At 29.7% G+C, this 22,365-nt stretch overlaps 2 protein-coding genes across 2 annotated transcripts in view; one reads left to right on the top strand and one right to left on the bottom strand.

The window, feature by feature from the left end:
- Gdap1 (ganglioside induced differentiation associated protein 1) overlaps window positions 1-12,899 on the bottom strand; it is a 42,826-nt gene extending 29,927 nt beyond the window's left edge. The window contains exon 1 of the mRNA XM_067280849.1: window positions 12,768-12,899. Coding sequence (XP_067136950.1) covers window positions 12,768-12,854 — 87 coding nt within the window. The 5' untranslated portion in view covers window positions 12,855-12,899. The remainder of the gene's footprint in view (window positions 1-12,767) is intronic.
- Window positions 12,900-16,331: 3,432 nt separating this feature from the next.
- On the top strand, window positions 16,332-17,804 carry Tcs5 (TP53 regulating kinase). The gene is made up of 2 exons (XM_067280854.1): window positions 16,332-16,601; window positions 17,258-17,804. The coding sequence occupies exons 1-2, from the start codon at window positions 16,409-16,411 to the stop codon at window positions 17,758-17,760; spliced, it is 696 nt and encodes a 231-aa protein (XP_067136955.1). The 5' UTR covers window positions 16,332-16,408; the 3' UTR covers window positions 17,761-17,804.
- Window positions 17,805-22,365: the final 4,561 nt, after the last annotated feature.

The raw sequence follows: 22,365 nt of genomic DNA, 5'->3' as shown, positions 1-22,365 counted from the left end.
ATTTGGAATAAATCGATGGTAATGGTTTATGGACCCTAAAAAGCCCTGTAATTGTTTGATATTAGTTGGACATTTTAACTTTTGTATTGTTTCTATATTTGGTAATGAGGGGGAGTAACTTTCTGGTTTGATGTTGAACCCAAGGTAATTAATCTCAGATCTAACAAACTGACATTTTTTAAGATTTAAGTAGAGACCCTCCCTTGAACATAATTCAAATACTTGTGTTAAATGTTTTAGGTGTTCATCCACGTTCTGACTAAAAATTAACAAGTCATCAAAATAATTGATGAGAAAAGGAAATCTATATTTATTTAGGATATTTTTTAGAACTAGCTGAAAAATCTGGGGTGAAGTCTTTAGGCCAAATGGTAAACGATTCCACTGGAAATGACCAGAATTCGTTACAAAGGCAGTTAGTTCTTTGTCTTCAGAATGGAGAGGAACTTGCCAATAGGCTGACAGAATAGCTACCGTAGAAAATATTTTCGCACCTATAAGTCTATCCAGTAGCTCATCTATTCTGGGAATAGGTTCATTGTTAACTTTAATCATCTCGTTTAACTTCCTGTAATCCATACATAATCTAGTTTTTCCCTCATCTCTTTTCTTGGCTAATGTGACTGGGGCAGCGTAAGGGGACGACGATGGTTCAATCAATCCCGACTTTAGCAATAGTTCCACCTGTCTATCAATCTCTTCTCTATCACGGTAAGATGCTCTGTAAGGTTTTAGAGTTATGGACCTTTCGTCCTTAAGTAATATTCTAGGGAAAGCTATTTTTAGGGCTGGCACTGAAAACTTCTCAGCAGAAAAAACTTCCCGAAATCCTAAAATAATGCTCTTTAGCTTCTGCTTCTGTTCATCCTTCAGATTAGGGTTAACAACATCCCTAATGTTAAAAATATTTAGCAGAGATTCCTTTAAGGAAGTAGAACTATTCCTACCCCTACAAGTTCCTGCTGCATTCTGAGCCAAAGGAGGTGGGAAGACAAGGTTAGGAGCTTATATAAGATAGGTCCTTCTGATCTATCTTATATAAGCTATTACTATTTTTACTTATTCTATTACAAAAATGATTAATGTCTCTACTATAGTTACTATTTGTGGAACTAGAGTGATTTGAACGTACTTCAAAAGTAATAGGATCTAATGCTAGGATAGTCTGATTTTGGGAGATCTGATTAAGACTAGAATCTATGACAAGACTAAATTTTCTAATGTCTGGATAAGATAAAATTAAATAAGGGAAATACCTGGATACTACATGTAAAGTAATGTTTTTTGTCAGGTTTCCAATCTTAAGAGGGAGTGATACATTAGCCATGCTTGTGGTAGATCCTGCAGCTGTAGTGATAATCTTCACATCCGATTGGTATTGAAAGTATTTGGATAAAGTATCTAATAGGTTTTGGGATATAAGGCTGATGGAACTTCCTGTATCGATGAGCGCAGGCATCGTCTCGTTCTCCATTGAAACAGTTAGTAGTAGTCAAGATGGTGAAGTTGGTTCTGCCTCATTTGCTTCAGATACCTTGTGGACGTCTCTGTGAGTAAGAGCTGAATATCTTTGGGGACAGTCTCTTCTCCAGTGCTGTGCTGGTAATCCCTGCTGATAGCAAAAACGGCAAGGGGATGGCGGTCTGCTCATGTGATGTACCAAATTTCTGTACTGGGATTGACCCCGTGGTGGAATCCAAGATGGCGTCGTTTTCTTTGTGTGCGGCCATGACAGTATCTGGTTTTTGGCAAAGTGTTGGAATCCTGTGTAATTTTCTCGATTCGGTTTAGTTGCTGGATGATTTTCTTTCTGGGTCTTCGGCAGATGATCTGCTTCTTCTTGAATTTTTATTAACTTAGTAGCCTTCTGAAGCCATTCGACAGCGATGGCTGGCGGTGCGGCTATCATATATTTTCTAATTTCTGCATTTATGCCGGCATTGAGACCTGTAATGGTCTGTTGCATGTTTAACTTAGCTTTTTCCGCCAAGGAGGTTTTGTCCCTATAGTAAGTTAAGACGTCTTCATCTCGCTGGTGTTGTCGATTTACAAAATCGGTGAAGTAATCTTCTTCTTCCTGTGGAAAGTACTCGAGTAATTTTTGTTTAATTTTGTTCCAATCCGTTTCCTCTACTAAATTTTCACAAAAATAGTCGAAAGCTTCATGCTGTAAATACTCTGGTATGTAAAAGTTGTTCGTCAATCCTTTGTCTCGCCGCTTGCTTCTCTAACAGTCTCATCCACGAAGTTAGACTTAGCTTTAGGGTTAAACGGAATAAGATTTAGTTTAGGAGGAGAGGTAGAACTACCTGTTTCTGGGATGGATTTGTCTCTAGATTTACTCATTGCTGGATAAGGTAATCATGTTGACTCTTATAAATTGTCGTATTATTTTGCAGTCGTAGTTGTGGGGTTGAATGTAGGGTGAGCAAGACAAAAGAAAATTGGAGACCATAAAAACACGTCCGTTCACTTTCAGGTCCTCACTTGAACTCTCCTTTATTCTTTATTGGTGTTGTTAACCTCATTCCAAAAGGGACGAGATTAACAAAGTAAATTACAGAAAAATATACAAAAATATATACAAAATTTAAAATATGTTATACATAGAAATATATATATATATATATATATATATGTGTTTATAACTTACAAACTAAAAAAACAACAAAAAAAAAACAATACAGCTGATGGCCACATCAGAATCCAAAAGAAATCCTGTATATTTTTCAGAACACAGGTGGAAAATAAAGAGGCTTTTTTTTATTTCATATATGCCTATCCCTTTGTTGGACCTTTTCTTCACCACATGCATCTACCATAAAATGTTCTAACAGTTAAACTATATCAAACAGAAATGGCTATCTTTTTAGAATCTCTAAAAATACATCAAAATGATTTAAAACATTTCTCTGGAGAAAAACACAAATAAAATGTAACAGACATTTATATATTTATAAATATCAAAATATCAGAAAACCATTTTGTCATTAAGTGTTTCTACGAGTAACTTTATTTAATTAAATTTAAACTATGAATAAGTATTCCAATTATAAAGCTTTTCACAGGACAGAGTTGTTTCTTCTATATTTGTGCAAACAAATAAAAAAATAGCTCTATTCTGGAAACTTTAAAATTGGAATATTTTATTCAATTTTGCCTTGTTTACCTAACTCATTAAACTTTAAGATAAAATTAATTTGAATTTAAATCTGTTCAAGTGTCATGAAATTATCAAGAAGTGGGAAGTGTTTTTGGTGTAATAAATTGATAATACTTCAAATATAAAATATGCTACAAATCAATTAATCTAAAATATCTTGAGTAAGAATGAAGATGCATATTTTACAGCAATTCATATCAATTTTTATTTTCTATTGAAAAATGCTTAGTAATTGTTTTACTGTAGTGTAATATCAATATTATTAAATATAAAAATATGGGTTGTTGCAAATGAAATAGCTGTTTTTTAAAATGTAAACTTTCTAGCCTTGTAGTTCAATTTTTTCCAGTGCTATATGTCCGCAATTGGAAGAGCTCACATAATATATGAATTTAAAAATGTAATGTCATTTATATTGTGAGTTTCACATGTTTATGAATATACTTTGTCTGATGGCAAGAAAAAAGGAAATTGAATAATTTTCTTTTTCAAGTAGAAGCAGGGACTTAATGCAGCCAAAGAAACCCAAAATATCAATAAAAGTTTTACTGAAGGTTCTGTGAGTGAACAGGCCACCAAGCATTGGTCCAAAAAATTTCATTCTAGGAATACAAATCTCAAAATTAGAATTGAAGAGCATCATCAGATCAGATCACCACCTGACTTTCTAGGAAATTGCAGAAAGGTTGAACATACTGTACATTATTCAACCATTTCTTGACATCTAAACATGTTAGGAAAAGTCAAGAAGCTCGACAAATGGATACCACACTAACTCAGGGAGAGAGATAAGAAGCATCATTTGGAGGTCTGCGGTTCTTTAATTATTCGTCACAAAAATGAAAGTATTCAAATAAAATTCTTCCTCATCCACTTTATTCTCCAGACTTTTTGCCAACAGACTATCACTTTTTTTATACATTTGGACAGTTTTTGGCAAGGAAAGTCTTCAAGGAAGAGGATGCAATAAAAAGTACATTTAATGTCTTTTTGGCTTCTCATTCTTGTGATTTCTATCAAATTGGCATTAAAGCATTTCTATTGCATTGTGAAAAGTGTATTCATGTTGGGAGACAATTTTGATTGAATATGTAAGTTTTAAATTAAATTAATAAACATTCAAAGTCAGAAGAGAAAATCAGCCATTTCATTTACAACAACCTAATAAATCAATTGAAAGCACCAAATTTCATAATGATACTGGTGATTTTTAATCATTAAAATCAGCAACTTTTATAGTGCATTTAGAAATTATAAAAGTCAAAAACTATTAATAAAGTGTATTTAATAAGAAAATATGATGAAAAAGTGCTGAATATTACACTAAGATTTTGGTCTGTAACCATAAATTCAAAATCAGAAATCAGAACATAGTAATAGGTAGCATTGCGGTAAAAATTGATAGATACACAGCATTAGATAAGCAGTAACTACTCTGAAAAATAAGTGAATAATTCACACTTAGTTCAGCTTAGTTCACACTGAACATGATTTGCTGACAAAAGCGAAAAACAGAGCAAATAACCCGTCAAATGAGACATGTTTGACTGATTTTTCAGTTTCACCAACGAATTGCATTCAGTGTGAACTAAGCTTAAGTTTTTATTAGAAAACCCAGCTGCCCCATTGTGGACATAATTACAAATAAAAATCCTCTTAGTTTTCCCAGGACAGAAAGAGTAAAAAATAAATGAAACTGTTGGGTCAGTTGTTTTTGCACGTGTGAAAACCTAACGACCGGGGTCCAATCTGGAACCAATCAGGTTACACCTGTGTGTGAGTGTGCAATTCGGGGATGTCTTTTGTTCCGGTCAGTTAGACGAGTAGGACGTGACCAATGTCCCGACCGTTATAACCAATTCTTTGTTAGATATTAGGTAGTGACTTTTATGATTAGAGAGCTTTACACGCTAAGATCTTAACAGTGGTGACGAGGATTAAGGATTAAGAATACAGCAATGGACCCGGAATCAGTGAAATCACTTGTAAAATCATTACTCTCAGAACAACAGGAGGCCACATGACACTGAGAGGAGGCTTTATATGAACTTATCAAAGACATTCATTCATCTACACACACACACACACACACACCTTCCTCATTACCTTCGTCAACGTCGTCCTCAGGAACACTCCTCAGTTACCAGAATTCTGACTCTAGACTTAACACATCCAGTTGAGAGTAAAATAAAGTTAAAAACTCACGCCAAGTATTTAACTGGGTTCCTGTAGAAAGATTACCCTGAGTTCGGCGTTAAACTATTTCTTTTTTATTTCCACTAGCACTTTCGACGAGTTTATAATCGTCGTCTTCAGGTGAAAAAGTTTAACGCCGAACTCAGTGTAATCTTTCTACAGGAACCCAGTTGAGAGACCAGCCCAGCAGGACGATGAGTCCCCACCGTTCAAGAGACCATGTGCCATCAAAGAAACACCACCCAAGAAATTAACACCACAGTCTCTGTGTCGATCAGCCCGCACTGGAATCCCGACTGGACAGCTTCAAATCAACCCTCCTCGAAAGAACTATTACGCGGCATAAACCATTGGCTGATTTTTTCTTTCTTAAAAGGGGATGTGTTGGGTCGATTGTTTTTGCACATGTGAAAACCTAACAACTGGGGGTCCAATCTGGAACCAATCAGGTTACACTTACGTGTGGGTGCGCGATTCAGGGATGTCTTTTGTTTGGGTCAGTTAGACGAGCAGGATGTAACCAGTGTCCAGTCCAACCATTATAATCAATTCTTTGTTAGATATAAGGTAGCGATTTTTACGATTAGAGATCTTTACACACTAAGATCTTAACAGAAACAAAAGCTAGACTATAACTAGATGTAATCATTGATCCACCTCTATGATTACAGTACATACAATTATCAATCATTTTCAAGCCATCACAAAGCACTACACAGAGTCAACAAAAGATCTAATAAACTGAATCAGGTCTTTCAGGATGATTTCATATTGAAACTCTTAAGTGTTGGATTTTATAATAAATTTATCATTATAAAATCCAATATAGAATTTTGAAATTTGTAGATAAAGAATACAAGGCACATTAAAACTTGAAGAATATGCTAATGTTAATTGAATTTCATTTATGAAATTCCTCAAGACAGATTATATAATTGATGATAGTTAACATTAGTTATAAATTTTATTTATGGAAATATTCAATATTGTTTTATTGAAGATATATATTTAACATACTATACTGAATAAAATTTTGTGATTAATAATACAGTTTAGATCTATTAACTTGATTAATTTGAATTACTTGATAATTTGAACTCTATTATTTTCTTTGAAATCAGTATTTAAATTGAAAAAACTTGAAAAGGAAAAAAATGAAATAAATTGATTTATAGAATGTGTACATTTCAGAAAAAAGTTTCTCAGTTTGCATCTAAATAGTAGAATTGTTTAGCTATGTTTTTACAATATCTAAGCTTGGAATATATCCAAATTTATGTTTAGCATAAAAAATTAGAGTGGAAAAAAAAAAGTAAAGAGAAAATATGTTATAAACAAAGAATATAATCACAAAAGCTAGAAATTTGGAGAAAACTAGTTTACTTTTCAAAAATGGATAATAAACACACCAACCTTAAATTAGCCTTGCAGATAAGTAATATCTCCATTATGGTCTACTTCTAAGATCTTCCTCTGACATAACCCTTCAAAAATCGAACTTTTCTTGTAATAACATTCCAGATTAAAATGTGTAGATAATTCTCCAATGAGTTCAAATTCAAATTTTTCTTAAATATCCAATGGTGTGTTTATTTAGACTACATTCTGCCTCCTATAACAATGGGTCAAATATGGCCTGCCATATGCAGGAGATCTGTTTTTCTTCTTTAAAGTTGATGGATAGCCCTAGAAAGTCCACTTTAAATATTTCCAGCACTTCTAAGTTAATCAGTATGATGTGTCTTTGTATCAGGATGATTTGTTAGTTCTAGCTTAACATCATCATTGCTTGCTTATGTAGCTAGTGGTCTGTCTTTTTTGCTATATCTTCTTTATGCTACAGAAGGCATTGCTTAAGGGAGACCCAATATAAACAAGGTCCTATGAAATGTGTTATCCTTAAACATAATTTTATAGACCCCTTGGAGCGGTCTCTATCAGCTTGATCCTTCTCATTCCATAGCAGCTTGAATGTATGGAGTTTATGTCTGAATACAATTCTTGCACCAACATAGGATGCTATCTCCTTATATAAAGAGTGCATATAACACTGCAAGGCCAAGTTAAGGTTGGTGTATTTATTTCTGCTTTCTGTTTTTTTATTAGAAGATTAATTTAAAAATGGAAAATTTGAATATTTTTGGAATCAAAGTTCAAATTTAAAAGATTTGACTGTATAACAAAAAAAAATTTTGTTAGAGAGATGAGAATTTATTAAATAACAGAAATAATCACGGTCTTTTTTTAATAGTTTACCAGTATATAAATTTTATACGCCCTGATTACTTTTAGCAACTGAAACTACACTTTAGGGTATATTTTTCTGAAATATTTTATATCATAAAAATAAAATATTACGATAATGATAAAAATATATAATTCAATATTGTTTTTTTTTTTTTTTTTTATAAAATGCTGAATTACATCACATGTTAGTTTGAAGCTTTAAAGATTTCTTATTCCAAAATTATCAAAATCTATATAAATGGGATCCATATTTATATTTCAAAGTCTCAACAATTCTTAGATAAAATGTTAATTTTAAAAAGTGTGAACAATTAAATTATTTTGGACTTTAAATTTAAAATTAACATAATTTATATATAAGTTACCAGTAATAAAAATTTCAAGAGAGATTTGATTTAAATATAAATTTACATAATCATCATCATAAATAGTGTCTTAAAAAGAAACAGATAAAATTTAACTGGATATTATAGCCTATTTCTTTTTTAACAAAATTGTAATATAATAATTTCATATAAATACTTTTTATATTAATATTATAATATTAGCATTAAATGTCACATTAAATTATATTTATTCTAGAGAAAATGATAGAATTATTTACAAATATTTATATATCATCATATTAAATATTGTAGTGTTTATAACAATTAAATGAATGCTTATTATTAAAAAATCTAGCAGGTAAATGACTTCATGGATGACTAGTAAATTATTCAGTCTGATGTAATAAATTACTAACATGTAATTATCTGAATTAACAGAGGAAAAAAATATAATCTTCAAAAATTCATAAATTGTTAACTTTATAAAAACATGGATATTAAACTAATAATATAAATACAAAAATTTTAAACAATTTCTATAATTTTTTTGAATAGTTAGCCAACATTTAAATTTTGGTATTCCAATATAATTCAAGGAAACACTAACACAGTAAAATTTAATTTATTTTAGAAGAAACAACTTAATTTTCTTTAAAAATCAATTATTAAAACAACATGTTTTACTATCTAAATGAAAATATGAAAACTTTCATTATAAGTCATATTGTAATATTATGAAGCTTAAATGTAAATATTTAAATGAAATTGTGCAATATTAGAGAAAATTAAAATAAAAGATCAGTTAATAATAGATGTAATTGCATGTTAATATAAGCAGTATGAAAAACTTTAATAAAAACTTTTTTTGAAATGAATTACAATTATAAAAATATTTTTGAAGTTATTAAAATACCCATTTAATAAACAATTAATTTATAAATTTCTTAAATTTATTGAATTAATATGGTTAATGGAAAATGTTTGAGAAATACTGAAAAATGTAATTATTACAATCACTAAAGGGCATCTTCAACGTAACTAAATTCTAAAAAACAATATAAATTGATTAGATAAATCTAGTTATTATAAGCTTCGATTAAAAAATTTTTATAAAAACTCGTTTGATCTCACAAATACAGAAGTACTAAGAACACTTTCTGTATAATAATATTTTATATTGTGTATGTGATATCATTATCATTTCAAATAATCAAACGTGTAATACTTAATTTTCAATTTTGAATCTTTTTGTTAATTAATGCTGCTTATAGATCTGTTGTATGTATTAATACTCACATATAGAAAATGAATTTGAAATAAAAAGTTAAAGATGTATTTCAAATGTATTAACAGTATGACTAAAGCTAGTTTAATATTCAATTGTGTTAAAATAAGCACAAAGAAAATCAAGGGTCTTTATTATTAATGATGCAAATAATTTCAAATATTTACAATGATGATATTTTCTAGCTTACAAAATTCATTTAAAATATAAAGGGGATGTATTTCAAAATATGCAACAGTTTAAATGAAAAAACAAAAATAAAATTTACAGTTTTAGGAGTCAAATTTAAAACAGAAACATCTAAAAACCATTGAAATAAGCCCTTTTTTTTTTAAATTTAAGAAATGCTTAAGTTTTAAACAAATTAAACTGAATTATAATGCTTAAGAATGTATATTTTTTATATGAAAACAAATTATTATAAATATAAAATATTTTATTGATCTCAAAATAATCTCAACATAAATTTGTTTACTCTTTTTCAAGCTGACCAAGGTATTTTAAACAGCACGTTAAATTAAAATATAACTATAGACTGACCTAATTTATAGCATAAGTTTAATGCTACAGAGATATCCTAGTAAAGATATTTTAAAAAATTAATATAATAAAAGAATGCAAGTAAAATTCATAAAATGGAAATTTTAATTCATACTATATTGAGAGAAAAAATAACTCATAAAATTATTTTTTGGCATTCATTTACAACAATTATTACAAATAGGATGGTCTCAAGGTCTTTAATACCTTGAGTTAAGCACTGAGTTAATAATTATTTTATTCAATGAGTTCTTTTAGTTTATGCCAAATTTAGCCTGCTATCATTTTAAACAAATTACAATATGATTTTGAACATACATTCATTTCATTTACTGTAGAATAAGTTTATTTTTGGATTTCTTTTTTACCTATATAATGAAAGTTTCATTTATTTATTTTTCTAATGACAAAAATATTGTATATTTTTGTATTTATATTTATATCATTGCATTCTATATATTTTCTTTCCTTTATATCAATATTCTTGATTGTTTATTTTATTACTTATGCTTTTATCTTTTAAATATATTACTTGATTGTTAAATGCCAAGTGATACTTGGCATTTAACAATCAAGTAATATCCTGGATACTACAATACATCCATAGAAAATTATAGTCACATTTTTATACTAACAGTATTAGTTAAGTGTTGTGCCAAATTTTAAGAATATCTATCTAAAACTATCAGTTTTTTGTAATAACTTATTTATTACAGTTTAGTGTGTTTTTCAAACAAATGTTTTAGTTTCATTTAAAACATTTGTTTGAAAACAAAACTATTTGTTGAATCAACAAGTAAAGCATTAGTAGCTAAATAAAAAAATTTTATGATGCATAGATATAACACACTTGTTCAATAATGTAATGTCTAATAAAATTTTGAAGACTGTTCTTACTTTATTTAAAAGGATCTAAGGAATAAAAATTTTTCAAGAAGTTCTATTACTTAAAATACCTCGACATACTTAAAAATTTTAATCATTATAGTAACATAATGATATTACAGTAATAATATCATTGTATTATTATTTTCCATACAGTGACAATAATAAATCAATTTTTTAAATTAATTCATTTGATTTTTGCTTAGAAAATTATTTAATACAAAATATATATTTATAAATCAATCATATTAGGTAAAATATTAATAATTTATAAATTTTTCAGTTAATGTTACCTTAGGTAGCCAAGATGGCGGCTCCTCTCTAATTCCAGCAAGGAAACAGTGGGTCGCACGTTCTAACCTAACCTAGCCTATTCTAATAAATTACCATAATTATTAGCAACCAAATTATTAGAATAGGTTAGGTTAGGTTAGAACGTGCGACCCACTGTTTCCTCGGTGGAATTAGAGACGAGCCGCCATCTTGGCTACCTAAGGTAACATTAACCAATTTTTCTTCTCGTCGTTATTAACTATTAGATATATAAATAGGATGATTTGTAAAATTAGTTAATTTTTGATTATTACATCATGTAATCATGCTAAAACAAAAATTTATTTATAATGTAAGTGATTTATAAGATTAAAAATTAAGGCAATTTCCTATTACAAATTAAAAAATAATTTTAATATATATAAAGTAAGATTCTTAAATAAAAAAGAACAAATTGTTTTATGCAAAGCTAATTCTAGATTTTATAAAACTTTTTAATTTTTATACTACTGCTATATAATTACTGTATAATTGAAAAATGAATTTAAAAAAACCAGAAAAATTTTTATGCATAAATTAAAAAGAATAAAACTTGCATTTGATATGTCATTATTACTAAATAACACTATGGTATAATACTGGTTAAAACATCAAATAAGATCTTATATTGATTAAAATAGTTAAAAACACAGTATATTTTACTAAGACAAGCTGAAATGACATGTTAACAAGAAAAAAGTTAATTTTGTAAAATTTAAGAACTTTATAAATATAACTTGTTTTAAAATTTAATTTACGAATATTGATGAAATTCTGTCTCTTATTTAATCTTGTAAACTGTTAAGAAAATATTTAAAATATCTACTTTGTTGGATCTCACTTATATTGAATAATAGTTTCTCTAATACTTTTGGAAAATTAAGCCCATTGTCAAAAGATATGCAAGCAAAAGCATCATACTATAAAACTATTATTGAACATAACCTCTGTAAAGCAGACTTTCGTTATAATTTTACAAAATTGAAGTCATTTTCATCAAAATATACAGCAATTAATCTATTCTGTATTGATAGTTTCAAAATAGAACAGTTATTTAAAAGTAATGGCAAATTGCACTCCCAAGACCAAAAGCAATTCTGTCAGAAGTATAAAAAACATTCGAATTAAACAGTTGCCAATTTAGTTTAAGACGGGTACAGTATATCATTTATTCAAGCTAATTATATATCTTATAATAATTTTATAATGTAATCAAAATAAAATTTATTCAATTCTAAATTTAACAATGCCCGAATCGCAATAAATTACTTTCCTAATAATAAGCAATGTAAATTAGATTGATGATGTGATAAAATAGATTAATGATGTAATAACAATATACATTGATGACATTATTATTATTATTATTATTATTATTAAGCATTAAATATACAAAAAAAAATTGTTTTTATAATAAAATTTTATTCTTGTTAATCATAAATTCTGGCATTTTTATTTTATTCATTCAAGAAATAATTATATTATATAGTTTTTAAATCAATTTATGAAAAATTAAATTTAAATTAATTAAAAAATTAATTAACATTAAAAATGTGTTTAAAAAAGAATTTTAAAATAAGAAATTTTTTAATAAATAATACTTTTGTATGTAGAACAAACTGCTCTTATAGACGTATAAGAAAATCATATGACGTTTATAAACATGCATAATGATGAAATGCGTTATAAATTATTTAAAAAAAAAAAATGCCCTTTAGTCAACTGGTAATTAAAATACACTACATATGTTATGTTAATTTACACGTTCGATTTACTGGAAAATAAACATTTTCATCCTGATAATATATTTTACCTTCTGTGAATAAAACGAGACAGGATGATAATACAGAATCAAAGTTTCGTCTGCTTTAGAATGAGCATCGACGTCCGCCGCTGCCATTGCTGTTTCGTCCTTTTAAAAACACACCTTGAAACGCATGCGCTGACAGTTATTGTTTGATAATAAAAAAATAAAATAAAAAGTTCGGTTGACCGAACAAAAATCTGTAGTAAAAATATTCATAATTCTATATGTATAGTATTAAATTTAACATATTTTATTTATTTATTTATTATTATTTTTTTTTTTGTCTCGCCAATAAGAGGGCATTTTTCATACCTTTGCGGATTCGGCCAAACTCTCGTTGGAGTGCCAGTGTTGAGAACCGGGCTCAACAGATCCGGATTAGACCACCCGTGAAAAATCCATGCAGAATTACTGGCTTAGATTCGATCTCGGGTCAGCCAGAGCAGTTGGCTGATGTTTTTTTTTTTTTTTTTTTTTTTTTTTTGTAACTCTTTCCGCCCAGTGGGCACTAAGAGGGCCTCTTATAGCAAGCCCATTATGGGTTCGGCCAAGCCCACAATGGGGCGACTGGGTGGTGAGGGACGGGGCCCGACATATCCGAACGGACCACTCCCCCGAAAAATTCCTGGGGATTATTCGACCCGTTCGGATCGATGCCGGGTCCCCCAGAGCGGTAGGCTGCCACCTTTACCGCTCGGCCATCCGGCCGTCTTTCCGAACCTTGTTGAACACACGTAACATTTCTCAATAGTTTTGTTTCTTTTAAAAAATATATTAAAATATACGTATTATACTCTGTAACACTACTAAACTAGAGCCTTATACCCCGTTCGCACCGAGCATTTCAATCTAGATTGTGAGCAAAGTCGGGGACTATGCCTTGGTGCGATCTCTCTCGACCGTTTCAATGTCGACTGAAACGAGGTTTAATCGCGATCGATTCAAGAGAGTTCTTGAAACCAGATCCAGTCATAAAAGAGATCCCACAATCCCACGCGCGCGAGATAATACAAGATGGCTGTGGAACGCGTGTCGGGCTGTGGACAGCGAAATAGAAAGGATATTGTATTTCGAGAGACGTTGACATCTGTCTATTCGAGGTGAAAAATTCCTCTGCTTAAAAAACAAAAAAAAGGTCGATAGCATTAATATACTATTGTTACCTGGTCTTCGCCCAGGGCCCCTTACGGGACGGCCGGATGGCCGAGCGGTCAAGGTGGCAGCCTACCGTTCTGGGGGACCCGGGATCGAATCCGAACGGGTCGAATAATCCCCAGGAATTTTTCGGGGGGTGGTCCGTTCGGATATGTCGGGCCCCGTCCCTCACCACCCGGTCGCCCCATTGTGGGCCTGGCCGAACCCATAATGGGCCTACTAAAAGAGGCCCTCTTAGTGCCCACAGGGCGGAAAGAGTTAAAAAAAAAAGGGCCTCTTACGTTCCAACTTATTATTAGATATATCGCAAGAAAAGGTATTGTATTTATTTCTAGCCAAAACTTCCATTTTGTTTGTCGGTGATTGTTAGGGAAAAATTTTCTGCTAGCGAACCCTTTGTTAAATATTTCGAATATCACCACTGCTCAACACTATCAAACTGAAGGCGAAGAATTCTTAGACAGAATTATCATAGAAGATAAATTCTTAGTCCGTTATTATATCTCGGAAAGCAAACAACAAATCATGGTGTGAAATATCTGAGTTAATTAACCTTTTTTGGAGAGGACCCCAAAAAAATGCAAAATCAGTGCGTCAGTTGGTAAGGTTATGTCATGACTTCTGGAATTGATACTGACAATTTTACGTGGAATCTCTCCTTAAGAAATCTTCTGTTAATGCTGTCACTTAAGCCTTGACATAACGCTTACGTGATAGTGATCAGACGAAAGATGTCAAACCTTCAAATGAAAGATATCCTCATGCCCAATAATGAAAGTCCTCACGCCATTAACACCATGTGGCAGAAAGTCTAATTCTGGAGTTCAGAGATTATGCAGCATCCATCATTCTGTTCAGACCGCGCTTCCTCTGATTATCATCTCTTTGCACCTTTAAAAAAATTGCTTCGTGAAAAACACTTCATTAACAATAAAGAAGTTCAGACTGAAGTATGAAGGTGGATGCGTGAAGCCCAGTGGCGTAGCGTGGGTGTCAGCCGCCCGGGGCGGAGGAAAATTTCGCCGCCCCCTTATTTAGGTGTTTTTACAAGATATTATTATTTATTGTGAAATTTTGCCGCCCCCTATAAGTGCCTCCCGGGGCGGGCCGCCCCTGCCGCCCCCACTACGCTACGCCACTGGTGAAGCCGGAAAATTTCTAAGTCAGTGGGATACAAAACTATAAAGCGATGGGACAAATTCAGTAACGGACCGGGCATTTAAGACTGAAAAATTCAAGTGCTCTAAATTGGTCAAAATGAGCTTTGCGACGGTCTGAATTGTGCTAACTAAATTTTAGCAGATTTAAATTATCCTGCCTTTTTCGCCACATGCCACCTGGAGCATATTAATCGTTTTATCATTGACATGACATTGCCTGCAGTTGCATTTTCTGTGTTTACATTTGATTTTGTACAATGATCGGTGTCCCATTGGGCACCAACCTTCCGGCGAAATATATCTGTTAAATGCGTACATTGTTACGTATCATTTAAAACAGTTTTTCTCTTCCTTATGCGCTCGTATACAGTTCCATCTTTACGTTTTGCGTTTTATATCACATTAGAAGGCATAGCTAACTCCCTGGCCTAGGACAAACTGTAAAACCTCAGCTTTAGATAAATCCATTAAACTGTTGTAACCTGTTTATTTACGTTGTCTTTCTAAAGAATTCAAACGGCTTAAAGTAATCTAGATCAGCGACCAGCAATTAATTACTGGAAGATGATCTAGTATAACTATCCAATTAAATCACGCTATAGTTTGTACGTCAGCATGACATTTATAGTCTGTATGGAAGCTGAATTAAGATTTCATAAAATAGGTTAAATTATTTGGATTTCATTGTTTAAATAACAAAAACTTTAGTTTATTTCCGGCAAGAAATTGGTGAAAATTTATCTCAGAAGTTTTGAAATTTTCTGAATAGAGGGGATTCGTGTTTTTGTCGATGCTTTGTGCCAATAACCCTTTCTTATGCGTCATAGAAAATATTTTCTGGCGATAATTTACAGATTCAGCTCGTCTAATGATTATGGGTAAAGGTAGAGGAGAGTCCAAAAGTATCGTATATATTTAACTTTGCGTTTCTGTCTTAAAGTTATTAAAATAAAAAAAAAAAAATGGAAACGACTTTTCGACCGAGTCTGGTACAAAATAAAGATTTAAATTTTATTATTCTGAAATCTCGCTACTTATGTGGCGAAAGGACTTAGTTTCATGACACGCTCCGTCAGAATATGACTTAATTTCGGGAATTTAAAAAAAAAAAATTATTTGTATTTTTAATAGCTGTTTCAATGTGTACCTCAGAAAGATAGTAATTTTAATACAATAAATTATAGCCCTAAATTTCCTTCAAAATTTCTGTGGCACTATTATAAAAAAACAATAATAATAAACTAAAGAAACGCGCCCTCTTGTGATGAACACATTCGGCATGCAATGTTTGGTTATCACGTGTTTTGAACGTTAAAAGAAACAGTAACAAAAATGGAAATGAAAAGTAAAATTTTATTAAAGCAAGGAGCTGAAGCTAAAGTATATAAATGTACTTTTCTTGGTAAAGAATCTATTTTGAAGGAAAGATTTAAGAAAACTTATCGCTTCGAGAAATTAGATGAGATGCTAACGAAGGAAAGAATGAAAGCAGAACTTCGATCTCTTTTACGATGTCGACAAGCAGGTATAAATAAATGATTATTTTTTCAGTTTGTCTTCCTATGGAGTGGAAAAAATAATATCCATGATAAAAACAAAAAAATAATGGGTAAAAGTCTATGTCTTGAGTACGGGAAACAGAAAAAATGCTAACACTCAGAAATCCTAGTGCAAATAGAGTTTAAGTCCCAATATATATGGATATGGAAATATTACGATTATTTAAACTTTTCTTGTGAATAATATCAGGCATAGATCTTATATTGTAGGGCTTAATTGTTTTGAGAAATTAGTATTCAAATATCTACCTATTTTTTATTTAAAAATAAGCAAAATAAAATATAATACTGTATATACTTAAATGACTGTTCTTAATAAATTTATTTTGATTAATGTTACCCTTGGTGCCAAGATGGCGGCTCGTCTTTGATTCCAACAAGGAAACAGTGGGATGCACGTTCTAATCAAACCTAACCTATTCCAATAAATTACCATAATTATTAGCAACCAAATTATTATAATAGGTTAGGTTAGGTTAGAACGTGCGTCCCACTGTTTTCTCGCTGGAATCAGAGACGAGCCGCCATCTTGGCACCAAGGGTTACATTAACTTTTATTTTATATAATCAAACTTGAATGAAATACCAAAATTAGTATTAAAAGTGAGTATTTATTTTCTAGGTATACATTGTCCAGCAGTTTATTTTGTGAATATGCCAGAATCTTATATTGTCATGGAATTTATTCCAAATATTACTGTAAGACAATTCATACAGCAGTGTCAAACTTCTAGTGATCAAAACACTGAGTTAATGAATCTTGTTGAAAAAATTGGTAAAGATATTGCAAAAATGCATTCAAATGACCTTATTCATGGTGATTTAACTACATCTAATATGCTAATATATAATAATTTACAATCTGAAGTACCAGTACATTTTAAAGAAGATAGTAAAATATATTTTATTGATTTTGGACTTAGTTATGTTATCAAAAATCCAGAAGATAAAGGTGTTGATCTGTATGTATTGGAAAGAGCTTTTTTGAGTACACATCCCAATACAGAAAATTTATTTCAACACTTACTTAAAAGTTATAGAAATTCATACAAAAGTGCTGTAGAAGTTTTAAAAAAACTAGATGAAGTAAGATTAAGAGGAAGAAAAAGAACTATGGTTGGTTAATATAACTTTTGTTTCATTCTGTAAATATGACTGGTTTGAATTATTATATAAAATATTTTTTTATTGTGACAATTGAAAACTTTTCAGATGATAAAAATTTATTGAAATTTGTTCAAAAATATTTTATATAAATCATTTTTGACATATTTATATCATCATTACTATAAATAATACTTCAATTACATATTTATTGTGTATATGAGTGTTTGTTTTTCAATTATTAAAGTTAAAAACTTTGACAGAAAAAGAAAATTTAAGTATATTTTATTTATCAATACTTACATACTGGTGAATTTCTTGAAGAGTTTTTTTCGTATGGAGTACCGGAAATTTAAAAGGCTTAGGAAGTGATATTTGATAGTTTTTTTCCGTCATGATATTAATTAAAATTTTTTAAATTCATTAATGTTTAGTATTTTATTTAAAGTTTTAATTTAATACTGTTTAGTTAACATCAATTTATAATTTTTGAATTTTAAATAAATTTAAGAACTGTTACAAAATAATTAAATTTTTTCCAGTGACAAATGAAAGTTGGGAATAAACTCTTAATGGATTGATGTTAAAGTATTTATAAAAACCAAGCAAAGTAAAACATAAAATACTATTTATATTCCATTTGTGATACTTAAATTTTTATTTTATTTTATCCATCAATTATCAAGGTATTATGCTAAAGTGATTTTAAAATAAATGTTTTTAACAGGAATGCAATGAATAATGATTTTGCTGAGTACCAGATGATTAATTCTGAAAATGAATTACTGTGTTTAGTTATTTGACCTCCAAATAATAAGATTTTAAAGAAATTTTATTTAAAAGCTACTCAAAATTTTTATTATAAACTTCAATAAATTGAATAATAGGTGGTTGTCTCTTTAATCCGAAAACATTCGGTAGACTAACTTACAGCTGAACAGGCTTAAAACTTTTTTATTGGTTCTTCATCAAATGCATTTCGGACCAGTTTTATGAGTCCTGGTCCCTCATCAGTGCTACAGGAAATCAAAGGTTTTTTATTAACATGGGTGACACGAGTACGTACATAATAAGATTTACAAAAATTCTTTAAAAACATTTTAACTAAATACATTTTTTATACCTTTTTCGTATCCTCTTTATTAACAATACATTGTTTACTGGTATCTGTTTTCATGTTCGTTTTTTAATTCCTATTATCCCTTGTATTTACAGTAGTACTATAATTATAAAGTTTTCTTATATAAAATCTTTTACAAAGATCTGTGTAACTAATATAGAGTTTTCTAAAATTAAATACGTACTTACTATTTTTCGGATGTATTTCAAACATTTTACAGCAAATTTTGGTCCTATAAATATACACTTAAGGTTGTTCGAAAAGCATTGCGCTTTTTACAATACTAGAACGTTTTTGCAGTAGGGTGCCACACATAAAACTATTAGTCTGTTGCGCCCTCTATTACATAATACCACTGTTGGTCGATTTGCATTCCATTTGACAGATTTACTAAGTTACTATTATTGCTATGTTTTTTTATTTCTATGTGTTCTTTAAACTTACGTTTATATATATTTTTCTCGGAATGTAAAATTTTGGTGTTATTTTTTTCTATTTGGCAACTATTGTTTATTATGTGTTTAAACCAAGGGGAAGGTGTTATGTTTCAGCCTGATGGCAGCCATATGTTCATTGATCCGTGATTCTAATTTACGTCCAGTTTCACCTATGTAATATTGTGGGTGTTGACAATTGCAGCTGATTTTATAAACGACTCCTGTTTTTTCCCATATATTATTATTATTTGGTTTTTTAACATTACAGATTTGTTGCGATATTTTGTTTGTTAACAAAGGGGCTAAAACAATATTGTCAATTTTTTAGGGATTTAGAGCATTTTTCATAAATATGTTTAGATATATAAGGGAACGGTTTATGGTTGGTTTCCTTCTTGTTTTTTATATTAAACCTGTGTTTGTAATATTGTGTTTGCCAGGTATTTAATAAGTGCTTGGGGTAGTTATTAAGTATATATTTATGATTTAACTTTTCGACCATAGTTTGGCGTTCGTTATGTTGACTCGTCCTAGTGTATATTTTCTTTAAGTCCATAATATATGTATTCTTTTTTATGGTACTAGGGGTGTAGGAATAATAATTGATTGTTTTGTTTACGTCCGATGGTTTTTTGTAAGTTTTAAAAGTGAAACAATCTTTCTCTTTTTTTATGGTATTTAGTTAAAATGTTTTTAAAGAATTTTTGTAAATCTTATTATGTACGTACTCGCGTCACCCATGTTAATAAAAAACCTTTGATTTCCTGTAGCACTGATGAGGGACCAGGACTCATAAAACTGGTCCGAAATGCATTTGATGAAGAACCAATAAAAAAGTTTTAAGCCTGTTCAGCTGTAAGTTAGTCTACCGAATGTTTTCGGATTAAAGAGACAACCACCTATTAAACATATATACAGCGACTAAACAAATTTAATTAAAATTCAATAAATTGTTTTTTACATAATATAAATTTAAAATTATTTGATTACATTATCAAATTTTTTCAATTTTGATAAACTTAAATTAATAATAATTAAGTAGTCAGTTTAAAAAGTGAAATTGAAAAGCAAGTTCTGTTTCTCTTTTCATGTAATTAAAGTATAAAAATATAAATAAAACATGTTGAAACAACTAAAACTTGTTAACAAAGTAATAGATCTTATTTTAATAATAATTATTTTAAGAATATTCAATGAATATCTTAAATACTGAACATTTTTTTGGCAACAACAGTATTTCTAATATTCAAGAGGAATGTTATTTTATAAGCATAATTATGTTCTCTAACTAAATTTACAATTAGTGTAGAAAGTTTGTATTACTTGATAGAAAAGAGAGTATTAAAAAAGATGAATGTTTTTAAATGTAAAAAACAAAACGCATTTCTTAAGAATGGTGTTTTTCAATTCTCTAATACGCCCATTAAAAATAATAATAAATTAATTAAATTCGTTTACAATAAATTTTCGGATTTATATATGATCCGAAAATTTACTGTTGGCTAAAATGCAATGCAAAAAAGTATCTTATCGTGCAAAGCTTCTAGACACAGTTCACACTTAGAGCAAAAACCGGTTAGAACCGCCTCTAGATAGAATCGCAGCTTGTCTGAATGTCATCTAACGGATTATTTATTTTTTCATAATTGAGACGATTAACAAGAGGTAAGCAATTTCGTTTTTGTTCAGTTTTAATATTTGATATTTACATTAAAATAATCGAAGATTACATAAATGTAATAAACGAAAACAAATTTCATAAGTTGTCAAAATAAAGATACAGGTTAACAATGTCTTGTCTACATAATAGAATTAACAATTTCTCATATTATAATGCAAATAATTAAAATAGTAATGAATATATTTAATATCACTATAAATATTTTTTACTATAAATTAAGATATTTTAATTGTTTAAAATGTATCAAATAAATATAACTGCAATAAATTGCTAAAAACTTATTTTTATGAAAGTTAGAATAAAGCTTTCATTGATAAACACTTTCCTGGTAAGAGGCGAAATTGCTATAGACTTACTAAGTTTTTTTTTTATTTTTTAAATCTAATGAACAGTTTATCGACATATTTCTGGGACAGTTTCTCATCGAACGAGTTTTACTTATCTCATTTTTAGTAATTTTATGAACGTTTTGAAGCTGAGGAGATTTTTTTCCCCTGCATGTCACAATATTCTCCCTTTCAATTTCCACCCTTAAATGTGCCCCAATTCATGTTAACAGTTCTGTCATCAGAGAGCTATCGTTTGACTGTTAACGTTGATTTTTTTTTTTTTAATTATATTTTACAGTATTACATTAAAATCTCGTGCATTTCAAGAGGATCTTATTACAAATATTTCATAATGAAATATTGAATAAAAAACTTCATTTTACTATATGAAAAAGATTTCTTGATATCAACAAATTAAAATACTTTTTAATCACTTGCTATTAGAGAAAATAATCTACAAATACGTAAATTAACAAGTTGTGTTTCATGTTGAAAATTTGATACTTCAAATAACTTATCATTTTAAATTATTTTTGCACCTATTATCTGAATAAAATATAATCGATTTATTTTTTAACATTTGGCACAGAAGTAACTTGCTAGGTTTTTCATAACGAATTCTTGGACATTTTGTTGGCACGAGTTAAAACAACCAAGAAAATTTCTGCCCAAAAATAGTAAAGTTATAATAAATAAAAGGTGGTCCAATGTTTACAGCTTTCTAAAAGTGTAACGATAGGCTCATCGTAATGTTCCCTGTATGGTAGTCTTTATTAAAAGAGAGAGATTAACGTTTAGAAAATAAATGGAAACCTTATTACAAATTGTATGTATTTAGCTTACATCTTTTGTTCAGAAACACTAACTTTGGCATCTCTGTTACTTTCGCTAGTTTTTTCCTACTAATTTAGTTTTTTTTTTTTTTAATTCACTGTAAGGGCACTAAGACCTTTTTAACAAGCCAATCGCGGGTTCTGCCAGGCTCACAATGGAGAAGATGGGACTATTACACATTCGAAACGAATCAACTTCCGAAAAATTCCTGGAGTTTTTCGACCT

This window comes from Centruroides vittatus, unplaced genomic scaffold, assembly GCF_030686945.1.
Source record: "Centruroides vittatus isolate TY-2023 unplaced genomic scaffold, ASM3068694v2 contig_898, whole genome shotgun sequence".
Taxonomy (NCBI): domain Eukaryota; kingdom Metazoa; phylum Arthropoda; class Arachnida; order Scorpiones; family Buthidae; genus Centruroides; species Centruroides vittatus.
This window is presented reverse-complemented; position numbering and strand designations above follow the sequence as displayed.